The following is a 12,541-nucleotide window of genomic DNA, read 5'->3' on the forward strand; positions in this document are numbered from 1 at the left end:
AGCTGGTTTTAGAAAAGGCAGAGGAACCAGAGATCAAATTGCCAATATCCGCTGGATTATGGAAAAGCAAGAGAGTTCCAGAAAAACATCTATTTCTGCTTTATTGACTATGCCAAAGCCTTTGACTGTGTGGATCACAATAAACTGTGGAAAATTCTGAAAGAGGTGGAAATACCAGACCACCTGACCTGCCTCTTGAGAAACCTATATGCAGGTCAGGAAGCAACAGTCAGACCTGGACATGGAACCACAGAGTGGTTTCAAACAGGAAAAGGAGTACATCAAGGCTGTATATTGTCACCCTGTTTAACTTCTATGCAGAGCATATCGTGAGAAACGCTGGACTGGAAGAAACACAAGCTGGAATCAAGATTGCCATGAGAAGTATCAATAACCTCAGATATGCAGATGACACCACCCTATGGCAGAAAGTGAAGAGGAACTCAAAAGCCTCTTGATGAAAGTGAAAGAGGAGAGTGAAAAAGTTGGCTTAAAGCTCAACCTTCAGAAAACGAAGATCATGGCACCTGATCCCATCACTTCATGGGAAATAGATGGGGAAACAGTGGAAACAGTGTCAGACTTTATTTTTGGGGGGCTCCAAAATCACTGCAGATGGTGACTGCAGCCATGAAATTAAAAGACGCTTACTCCTTGGAAGGAAAAGTTATGACCAACCTAGATAACATATTCAAAAGCAGAGACATTACTTTGCCAACAAATGTCCATCTAGTCAAGGCTATGGTTTTTCCAGTGGTCATGTATGGATGTGAGAGTTGGACTGTGAAGAAGGCTGAGTGCCGAAGAATTGATGCGTTTGAACTGTGGTGTTGGAGAAGACTCTTGAGGGTTCCTTGGACTGCAAGGAAATCCAACCAGTCCATTCTGAAGGAGATCAACCTGGGATTTCTTTGGAAGGAATGATGCTAAAGCTGAAGCTCCAGTACTTTGGACAACTCATGCGAAGAGTTGACTCATTGGAAAAGATTGTGATGCTGGGAGAGATTGGGGGCAGGAGGAGAACAGGACGACCCAGGATGAGATGGCTGGATGGCAACACAGACTCGATGGACATGAGTCTGAGTGAACTCTGGGAGATGGTGATGGACAGGGAGGCCTGGCGTGCTGCAATTCATGGGGTCACAAAGAGTCAGACACGACTGAGCGACTGAACTGAACTGAGTGGCTTAAACAATGGAAATTAATTTTCCCACAGTTCTATAGGCTGGAAGTCCAGAATGAAGTTGCCAGCAGAATTGGTTTCCTCTGAGGCTCTCTCTTCAGCTCACGGGCAGCTGCCCTCTTGCTACCTCTTCACACAGTCATCCCTTTGTGCAAACTCACCCCTAGTGTCTCTTCTTCCTGTAAGGACTGGATCGGGGCTCCACTCTGAAGGCCTTACTTCAACTTAATCACCTCTTTAAAAGCCCTGTCTCCACAATGTTCACGCACGTATCGAGAGTTTGAACATATCAATTTGGGGGAACAGAATTCCTAACAGTGTGGTAGAGGAAGATGATGATTAATGTCAATTATGGACTCAGGACTGTCTGTAGCAGCAGGTACTAGAGCTCGTTGTACTAAACTTCCTGGTGCGTGTGTGTCTTTTGGAAGCTGAGACTTGAAGAAGGAGGCGGTGAAGTGCATGCGGGATGCAGGAGGACCTGAGCCACGCAGGGGTCAGCACTCCCAGCGCTCTGGCAACATCCCCTCCGCGTCTATCACTCCCTCACACACCAGCCCAACTTCCAACTGCCAGGAGGCACACGAGGACTCTCTGGCAGCTGGAAGCCACTCTGACAGTGTTCACGGCAGGCTGGAAATGCCAGGGAATGATGCCTCCCAGGAGCAGTGGTCTACCTGTGATGGGTGGGAGTTGGTGAATGACTACCCCAGCTCGCTCCCCTCGGGTGAGCTCTCTCTGAGGTGCAGACCCCACAGTCCCTCAAGAGTCCTGGCAGCTGAAGCTCATGGATCACAGTGTTTCCTTTTCTTTCCTGTCTTACTTCTCCACTTCTATCCCCACTTCTGGGATCACCCCCTGAAAAGTACCTGCACTCAAATCCTTATCCCAGGGTCTGCTTCTGGTAGAACCCAAATTAAGGTGCTGACAGTCTGCAGGATAGCCCATACCTACTAATTTATCACATGAATTTATTTAACTGGCTTTCTTGACACTCCTCTGTCACCTGATCATTTCTCCAGCTACGTTAGCTTCTTCTAGGCCACTAATTCTTACATATTTACCACCGTGTGTCAGGTGCTGGGATATAAGCAAGAAAAACAATGAGGGACCTTGCTGTCATGGATACTACAGTCTAGGAGGGAAGCCAGACTTTGAACAATTAATTTTAAGAGGGAATTCTGTAATAACAAGGAAAATGTGAAAGTGGGGAAGGAGATGTCAGTGGAAGTCCGCCAAGCCCAGAGGCAGGGAAGCTACCTTCCCAAGAAAGGGACCCTACATTTGGCTCCTGAAGGGTTAGTAGGAAGTGGCATGGTGCCAGTCTCTGTCTGGCTTCCCTGACTAGAAGTTTGTCCTTCCATGATCTAATGGTAGCAAATGTGACAAGGAGTGAAAGAGAGTTTCAAAAAGAGGTACAATGAACACAAAAATGCAAAATAAACACCAAATCACCAAGAATCTTTATTTCACTTCATATCAAACTGGCAGAGCAATAAAATAAAAATATTTTCAATTCTTAAAACATTTTACATCAGTTACATTGACCAATAGAGAGAAAACTGAAATCCCTGAGGACCTGCTAATAATAAATAAAATACTTAAAAACAGAATGTTCCGAGTTCAAAGGAAAATTTCCTGAGCCTGTTCAGTTTGGGGAAGTCAATGGCCCTTTGCAAACTTCAGTTTCTCAAAAGGATATCCAGCTGATGCAAGTGTCCGGCCATGACAAGAAGCTGCCTCTTCCAGCAGCACCTTATGCAAAAAGGGGAAATAATCAGCCTTCCTTCAGTCACTTTGTCCATACTTCTGGGAAAGCTATGCACAGAGCAGAAAAGGAAAGTGTTTGCTCTTTGTGGTACCAGAATGTTACAACCATGCCAGTGTGATTTTAACTTGTCATTAACTAAAATGCACTGTTTACTCAGTGTGAATTTTAGACCAAGGTACACAATCTCTGGGCTGTTTGTGGGTGACCAAACAAGACTCGGATACTTGTGAGGGGGTAAGATTGACACTTTAAAAATTCCAGGATCTAACAAGGAGAAGCTTCTCTGTGAAGACTCAAGATTGAGTACCGGCTTTGTAAGTCTGAAATTCTCTTCGGGGATAGAGTAAAAACACCATATTTCATTGATTCTAGGATGTATTGTCCCCTACACTTTAGAAACTCAAATTCCAGTGGGCTTGGCCATTGTCACAAGCATCAGCTTCTCTACTGACTTTCTTAGCGGCATATAAATAATGGGATGTTTTACAATGAATCGCTTCTTAGATTAAATATGGTGCTCTGAGGTTCAGTATACATAGTGAGCCATATAAAAATAAACCTGACATTTAAACCCTGGTAATTGCTTCAGCTGAAAAGATGCCAGCAAAAACTCTGGTGTCTCAAATTTCAACATGAGCATCACAGCCTCAGGAAGCATTAGAAGGACGATAATGTGGGATGAGCTTGCCCTCTACTTTTGTGTCCGTCCCTAACTGTAGGGAGATTGATTTCACACTTCTGGGCCCCATTTCCTCATCTGCAAAATGAGAAAGTGCTATCAGATGGCCCTTACATCTTCCAGCCAAAAAGGAAGGTGATTTTGAATCTTGCACCACTGAGAGTTATGTGTCACCATGGAAATTCCATAGCCACGCTGCCCTCAAAGGCAAAGGAGCTTCTTGAGCGGGTTGCTGGCTCAGACTCCTCTTCACCCTTCTCTGCCCCAAACCCCAAGTCAAAGTTTTAAATCCAAAGACTTTCCTGAATCAAGTAGAAAACATACAATTTTAGTAACTTGATTAGGAAAGGATAATTCTTCAGTCTTGGGCAATTTACAGACTTTTAAAAACTGCAGAACTCTACTAGATTAAGTTGAACTAAATGACTGCCATAAATTTAAAAATATTTAAAAAATCATAGCAAAGGTTCACTTCAAAGTCTTCATGATTGACATAATTTCTATAGATTCTGCTGCTTTAAGTGCTTCCTTCCATGCCTTAGAAGCGCCAGCCAGAAAAAGCTTTGTTTTCTGAAAGAAATAACAGAGACATTTCATTTGAATCAACTGTTCACATCAGCACCCTGCTCCTACATTGTGATTTTATTCAACGAGAACAATGTGCTTGGTCAAGGAGAATAAATAGTGAGAGATGAGTATTTCAAGTGATGAAAAATGGAATTTTTTTGGCCAAGCAGCATGTGGGATCTTAGTTCACTGAACAGGAATCAAGCCTATGCTCCCCTGCAGTGAGTCTTAACCACCGGATCGCCAGGGAAGTCCCCATAAAATTTTATATTTTTGATATATATATATATTTTAATTCAAAAGTTATAATGTTTTTACCTAAACATGTTAGGATTAAAAACAGGAATAGCAAGCAGCTAAAATCAACAATTGCAGAACAAATGCAAATCCTTAAACCTTCCTATTTAAATGTCATTTCCAAAGTTTCATTTAAACTATTTTAAACGTTTAACTAAGTTATTAATAAAGGCAGACTCTCTCTTTAAAATTCTCTTAAATTCAGTCAATTACACATTTGGATTCCTGTTCCTTGAGCTGACGCAGACACTAATGAGGCCCAGTAAAATGACCTAACTTGAGTAAACGTGTTGGTATGGACATCTTGCATTCAAACGGCAAATTCTTGGGCTCTGAGAACTAGAGTTGTTGGGTCAAATGCTGTTATTAAGCAGCTAGAATGTATGCTTTATCCAAAGAAATGAAGGAAAGAAAGAGAGCAGAAAAAGAGAAAGCAAAGAGGGAAGGAAGGGAAATAAAGACAGGGGAGGGAGGAAAAGAAAAGAGAGAGGAGGGAGGGCCGGGGAGGAATGAGAGAGAAAGGAAGACAGGGAGGGAAGAAAGGAAGGTAAAAAATAAAAAAGAAGTTTGTGGCATTGCCAATGCCCTGCCATACAGTCATTACTGCCTGGTATTCTAGAGAGCAGGGTCCACCTTTGAATGCCAAGTCATTGATTTCCCATGTTCCTACTCTACCTTTAAAATGCACTGGGCCTCTTTCCATGAGGAAGAGAGGTTTATGAAATAAAAAAGTGATAACTGGCTGACTACAATTTGTTTGTAGGTCAGAAATTTATATACAGTTAGAGGATGAGGATTTTTATGTCTTCAATATTCACTATCTTTCACAGCAAAGGTCTTTAAATACTACATATACTTCTTAAGCAATTTAAAGACTTACATGTAAATGTACATAATATGCTAGCTGAGTATTTCTGTCTAATCGATTTTGTTTCATAAGAGACAGTGAATTTCACCAACACCAAACCGAGAAGCATGGGAGAGAGACTTTTCCAGTTCCACTGTGACTCTCTGAATCCTACCCACCCCTCCTGTCACTCCCAGGAAGACACTAAGATCAGTAACATGCAAGAAGATCAACTCTTTAAAAGAGTTTTTAATGAAAGAAGCAATAAATTAGCACTATAGACAAATTACACACATGGATAGATGAAAAGAAAACCTATGATCTGTTTAGGAAGATATCCTTTCAGAGGTTTTCTTTGCTCGTATATACATGTATATGCCCATTTGGGTTAAAAGAATTACAGTTCACGAGGAGTTTCATTTGGTAATGTTTTGTCTTCAGAGACATTCCCTCCAGTTGATATTGCCTTGGGGCATGTTGAGTGCCAGTGCCAGCACCTGAGTGCCATACAGGACACCTTTGCAGCCACCGCGGGCTTAGCAGTTCTGCTCCAGGAGCCTTTGTGCTTTACTCATGAGGTCAGAGTACTAATCACCTGGTGCGTGATGATGCTCTTGCCCATGGGATTTCCCAGGCAAGCATACTGGAGTGGGTTGCCATTTCCTCCTCCAGGGACTCTTCCCCACCCAGACATTGAACCCGTGTCTCCTGTATTGGCAGGTGGATTCTTTACCACTGAGCCACCTGGGAAGCTCATATTTGTTTGTAGCAGTGCCTTAAGTATAGGTATGCAATAGCCACAAAAGAGATTAACAAGAGCAAATAAAGTGTTCAAGAATAAAGGGGAAATGTCCTCATTCAAGTAGGTATGGAATGGTCTTGGTACCCTCTCAGCTGTGGGAACCAGAGAGGCCATTCTGCAGGTGCACCAGGCCCACCAGTGTGAGACCTGACGCAAGGCATTGTTTGTTTGCAGTCATATTGCAAGGAAGCTTCAAAGACTCCAAAACTACAGTCACTAGTCTAAACGCAACTTGATTCTGTGAAGATGAAAGGTTCTTACCACTGATGTTACTGATAGATCAAACTGTAGTTATTATCAAGCAAAGAGTAATCAGGGTCATCTGCAAAGGGCAGAACAGAGAGCAACACCAAGTTAACATTTCTTCATGATAAGATCTTAGCCCTTTTCAAATCAAACCATTCCACTCTGAGTCTGGTGACTGCTATTTTGTAAGAAGAAAACATATTTGGCAACAAAACCTACAAATAATAGTCATAACTACAAGCCAGAAAACATACTGGAAATTTCTATTAGAATTTCTTTGCCCTTTTTCATCCTTACCCAGCTATCATTCCCCACAGTAAAATCATCTTCAGAAATGGACAAAAATAAGTCCCATATTATCAAGTGGTAATTAAAAGGCTATGAGAAATAAATTAACTTACATCCTTACAGAGTTCCAAGATGTAATTTCAGCCACTAAATTTTTGCTAAGATGCTAAATGCAGCCTAAGATATCTCCTCCCTCTTCCCTTGAACATAGGTAGGTGTATCTTTTATTCAAATAATAGGTATTTGCTCAGAACTGGCTATGTGCCCAGTACTGTGTTACATTTTGTGATTGATTCAGGAGAAAACAAAATGTCTGCCTTCAAGGATCTTGTAATTACCCAGGGAACACAGGCTAACAAAAAGCACTAAATATTTCATTCTCCCAGAGGTATTATAGGAGTTCAGAGAGAAAAAGACACCAGAGTGATTCCTGAAAGATCCAACTGTGGGCAGTGCACAAAATATATTAGGTTATATGTTTCTAGACATCTTCTATAAATTATGTTTCAGTGTCATCCAAAGGAAACTATATCTCAGTTTTGCCATTTTCATGGCCTAAGTTAAACTAGTCTCTTAGTAAAAATCCCTTATAAGTTTCTTTTGGTACTTGAGCAACTGAATTCTCTTGGATAAGCTATAAAACAGAACACAAATTACCAAATTCCACTCTGACAAAGAGTATTATAATAATAAGTTTCTAATAATAAGTTCATTCTCTTGGAAATTTTATTCTATTTATTCCCTTCCCTCCTTTTATTTCAAAATTCTAGCTACTCAACCTTAAATAAAACCTGACCTAAGATTTCAAATGATCTTTCTTGGTGGCATACCTGGTAGGCTTTTAGGATTTGGGAGAGGTCCTCTCCTGTAAGAAATGGAAACCAAAATCTTTCAGATAAGTTCTAGCTGTTTTTCTAATTTTCTACTTCACTCTACAAACATACTGCATGCTAGTCACATTGGGTTTCTGCTCTGGAGGGTTAAGAAGACTTCAGATGAAACAAAAGCTCTGCAGCACTGACCTCCTGGATCTAGGATGCAAATACTATCCTATGCTAGGGAGCAGGATGCCCAGAGCTCTGCTCCTCAGCCCAGAAATCTATTGTGTGGGCCAGAGTTCCTGATCACCTTGGACAGTTTTCACGTGCAAAACAGGAAGTCAAACAGCTCCTACCTCACCTTGAGAATTAAAGGAAACAATGCCTAGTAACTGCTTTGAGCAGCACTTAGCATTCTTTTTCATAAATATTTATTATTTATTTATGTGTTTGGGTGCGCTGGGTCTTTGCTGTGGTACACAGGCTTCTCTAGTTGTGGCAAGCAGACTTAGTTACCCCATGGCATGTGGGATCTTAGTTCCCCAATCAGGGCTAAACCTCTGTCCCTTGAATTGGAAGGTGGATTCTTAACCATTGGACCACCAGGGAAGTCCTGCGCTTGGCTTTCTCCCTACTCAAACACTCCCCTATCTTTTTAAAATTTGGACTGAAAATTCAACAGCTTAGATTTCAGGGTGACTGTATGTAAAAGAGAAGCTTCTCTTCCCTCAGAATCCTTTATATCAGGGGCAGCAAATCTTTTCTGTAAAGGGCCAGAGAGTAAATGATTTAGGCTTTGCTGGCCACATGGCATTTCTATCTCAATGCTACTCATCTCCACCGTGAAAGCAGCCACAGACAGAAAGGAAACAGATGAGCAGCAAAACTCTACATACGAACATGGATGTTCACGTTTCATATGATGTTCACGTGGCACAAAAGAGTTTCCTTTCCATTTTTCTCAACCATTTAAAAACATGAAAACTGTTCTTAACTTGTAGGCCCTACCAAAACAGGTAGGCTGGATTTGACTCACAGGGAGCCAGAGTTTGCCAACTCTTGCTTTCTACAAGAAAGGTCTAGGATTGGGACTCCCCAAGTGGTCCAATGGCCAAGATTCTGAGTTCCCAATGCAAGGAGTGTGGGTTCAATCCCTGCTCAGGGAACTAGATGCTGCAACTAAAGATCCTGTGTGCCGCAAGTAAGACCCAATACCACCAAATAAATAATAAATAAATAAGTAAAAATCAATAAATATTATTAATAGAAAAGTATAGGATTCGTGCGTAAGTAATAATAATCACACTCAAGCATGACACAATCCTCCTTGAACTATGACTAGTACAGTCCATTTAACATTTGTCCTAAAAACACTATTTCCAAAAATCCAGAAACCTCTCTAAGCAAATGCAATGGTAGACACATTCTGATTCTAACATGTTCATATTAGAATTGGAACACTAAAAATAAAAATGCTCATTAAAAGAACTTTTCTTTTTTTGGCCTCATTGCAGCCTGTGGCATCTTAGTTCCCCAACCAAAGATCAAACCTGAACTCCCTGCAGTGGAAGTGTGCAGCCTTAACCACTGGACCACCAGGAAGTCCCTAAAAGCACTTTTCTTCATGTGAAAGAAAGCTGGATATTACCTTGCCGAGTTAGGCCCTGTAGCCTTTCCTGGTGGGGCTGCATTCTTCTGGGGGCAGTAAAAGTTCTCATACATGATGGGTGCTAGGGAATCATCAAGACATAAAACGTTAAGAAGCTGATGACTTCCATTCTCAATGACATGTGATACAAAAGACTGATAGAATTGCTTGAATAGCATCCCCCAGCCTATCACTCCATTCACCTGGTGGAGTCTGTCCAGTTCTGCGGTGATTCACAAAGTACTCAATGTCCTTCTCGATACTGCACATCTCTAAACTCTTACGGACTTTTTCATACATCTAACAAAAAAAGAAGATAAATCAAGGTAGAGGTACATCCATAAAAATGGTGGCATGGAGTATTAAAATGGGAGGTTTGATGAATGGCTATTTTCCAAATTTTGTCTTCAAAAGAAAAAAAAAAAAAGATACCACAATGTCCTGGACTCACATAGAGGGATTTCTTTGATGTATAGCTGCTGTTACATTTTTTTTTAAAGATAACAAAAAATAATATCTTTGTAGCAGCACAGTAATCTTGGCAGAAAGACTTTTAAAAAAATGGATGGGATGAAGAGAATAGATACCAAGTCCCATGACAAATCCTACACACAAATGCAAAGACAATTGGAGACAAGTCAGTCAATCCTACCTGTCTTCTGGGTGTTATTCTTCAAAACTGAATGTCCCATCTAAGTGCGAGTGGCTATTTCTTAGGAAAGAAGGTTGTGATAATTTGATTCTGGTCCCTCTGAGACCTGGGAACCCAGGACAGTTGCTGTGCATGAGTTAAACCTGGGTCACTAGTGGCCCTTAACACTGCTGACGTTAAACCTTGAGCCCTGGAGTAACCATTAGCCTGGGCGTGGCTCAGCCTGCTAGTTCCTGGTACTTACTGTCCTGGAGTGACTCCGTTTCAGACTGGAGCAGTCCCTGGGACTCACATTCATGTTGTTACATCTCTGTTTTCCTTAAATTAAACTGCATTTGGGTCCTTTCTTTGCTCTCCTGCCCTAATTGTGAATTTCTCAGTGAGAGACTCATGATGGTAAAGTGAGCCAGGAGTCAGGCAAGTTAGGTGTTTATCTGGGTCCATACTCACTGTGTATGCAGTCACTGTACCTACCTGGGCCTCTAATGACGGGGGATGAACTAACAGATGTCTCTGACTCCTCCCACTCTACGAATCTAATATGCAGAGCATCCTCCGTGGATAACTCTGACTCACCTCATCACTTGTGACGCATTGTTGTGAGAGCTGATTCATATGTAACCACAGTGCATTTCGAAAGAAGTTTATTCGTTCACATTCTTGAGTCTCAAACACCTGTAGAAACATGTACACACATGCAGAGAAAGGGTCTAGACTGGCTATGATGTAAGAAACAATTTCAACCTTGAATTATCTGTAAGCTTATGGTCTCATTTAGTGTACTCCCACCCACCGCTCAGGAAGCTCATACACTCTTAACTCCGGCAAATGGATTTTAATAACACACTAACACAAATAGGACTGGATACAGTTTTGCACATAAGAGGTGATGGTGAACCCAGCCGTCAGTGTTCTAACCTGAATTGTGGCTCACATTCTCCACTGCCTAATGGACATCTGCATGTGGGTAGCTTGCCAGAGCCTCCAATGCAAAGTTTTGCCCTCAGGTTTCCCTGATGGTCCAGTGGTTGGGGGTGTGCTTTGCATTGCAGGACACATTTCAATGCAGAATTTGCAATGCTAATTCAGTCCCTGGTCTGGAAAGATCCCACCAGCCGCAGAGCAGCTAAGCCTGCGAGCCACAGCTACTGAGCTTTTTGCACTCTGGAGCCCACAGGTCACCACTACTGAAGCCCACAGCCTCCAGAGCTTGTGTTCTACAACAAGAGAAGCCCATGCACCACAAACTAAGGGATGGCCCCCATTCGCCTCGACTTGAGAAAGTCTGATTTCAGAGGCCTGGAATTGGTCTGATAATAAGATCTGCATCTAACAAGGATGTTGGTACAGGTCCCAGGACCTCCCTTTGAGAACCACTGGTAAGAAAAATGTGTAGACAGGGTGACAGAAACTTGAGGAAGTTTCCAGGTGGAGTCTTTATTTTCTCCGGGACATTGTGAAGCAAGTGTTGAAAATGAGGAGGGCCATGGCAAAACGAAAGGTGAGAATAAAAATTCTAAAGCTAGCTCTGTTGCTCCCTGCACCCCCTTGTCACAGAGAAAGGCGAAGCTTTTGGTGGGAAGTCACCAAGAAAGTGAAAGTGAAAGTAGCTCAGTCGTGTCTGACTCTGCGACCCCATAGACTATACAGTCCATGGAATGGTCCAGGCCAGAATACTGGAGTGGGTAGCCTTTCCCTTCTCCAGGGGATCTTCCCAACCCAGGGATCGAACCCAGATCTCCCACTTTGCAGGCAGATTCTTTACCAGCTGTACAAGGGAAGCCCTGGACGTCACTAAAGAATTAATTGATTCAGCTGCTTCATACCTGAGAACCAAACAGAGCAAGGCCATTGACAGAATGGGACAGCACGATCAGGATGGGCAAGAAGCAGAAAGACAAGGTTTGCAAGAAAACATTCCAGTCCTTTCATCCCCTACTTAAAGTCCACATTTCTAATTTCCCTTCAAGCAATTCTACGAAAGTAGAGGGAGAAAGACCCGCGCGTTTGCTTCCAGGTACCTCGCAGGCCTTGATGTGCTCGCTCTGCCACTCATTCCGGACCTTGTCCAGCGTGTTGACGTGCAGCATGTACACCTTGTCTGCAATGGAGGGGAGGGGCCTGGGTCTGGAAACTGGGAGGAGCGGAGCTTGCAGACCTAGCACCCAGGCCCCTCCCGAGAACTCACAGGGCTCCTGGGGACTCTGAAGGCTGGCAGGCCATAATTACATCTCACCCTCATCATAGCTTTGTGAAAAATAAGCAAAGGCAGGCATCACTTTCTTTCCAAAGAAAAGCCAGAAATGTTCCAAAGAAAGAGAACTAAAGGCTGACAGAAAAAAAAAAAAAAAAAAAAAGACCTCACCAGGGTTTCCCTCTATCTCTTTCTATTTTGAGGAAAATTAAATGAGGCAGGCAGAAAAGTGAACTAGCAAGTCACTTCAGTTTTGGATTTAGAGACTTAAGGGACCACGGTCATGAGAGGTTTGTCTCTTGCCGGAAACTCTGGGAATTAGAAGCCTTTGCAAACTCTTGGTTTGGATCCTTAGATTTCAGTGATGATGAGACCTCACAACTTGGCTGTTTCTTTCACAGCAGAGAAGACGTATCAGGGATGAAATGGGGTTTTAAGATGATTGTACCCAATAAGTAAGAATGAGTACATGATTTCAAAGCAGCTATCACATGACCCAACCGCTCCACGCCCCCATGCCATTCAGTCACCTGTCAGGTGCTTAGCATG

General features: G+C 42.5%; 1 protein-coding gene across 2 annotated transcripts in view; it reads right to left on the reverse strand.

Annotated features, from left to right (window-relative positions):
* Positions 1-2,616: 2,616 nt before the first annotated feature.
* Positions 2,617-12,541, reverse strand: part of PSTPIP2 (proline-serine-threonine phosphatase interacting protein 2) — a 96,114-nt gene continuing 86,189 nt past the window's right edge. For both annotated transcript variants that reach the window (XM_042239662.2, XM_042239661.2), the window contains 7 exons: positions 11,820-11,899; positions 10,375-10,473; positions 9,350-9,446; positions 9,147-9,228; positions 7,511-7,545; positions 6,408-6,468; positions 2,617-4,203 (listed from right to left, as the gene is read on the reverse strand). In XM_042239662.2, coding sequence (XP_042095596.1) covers positions 6,416-6,468; positions 7,511-7,545; positions 9,147-9,228; positions 9,350-9,446; positions 10,375-10,473; positions 11,820-11,899 — 446 coding nt within the window. In that variant the 3' untranslated portion in view covers positions 2,617-4,203; positions 6,408-6,415. The remainder of the gene's footprint in view (positions 4,204-6,407; positions 6,469-7,510; positions 7,546-9,146; positions 9,229-9,349; positions 9,447-10,374; positions 10,474-11,819; positions 11,900-12,541) is intronic.

The sequence above is a fragment of the Ovis aries genome, chromosome 23 (genome assembly GCF_016772045.2).
Source record: "Ovis aries strain OAR_USU_Benz2616 breed Rambouillet chromosome 23, ARS-UI_Ramb_v3.0, whole genome shotgun sequence".
Lineage (NCBI taxonomy): Eukaryota > Metazoa > Chordata > Mammalia > Artiodactyla > Bovidae > Ovis > Ovis aries.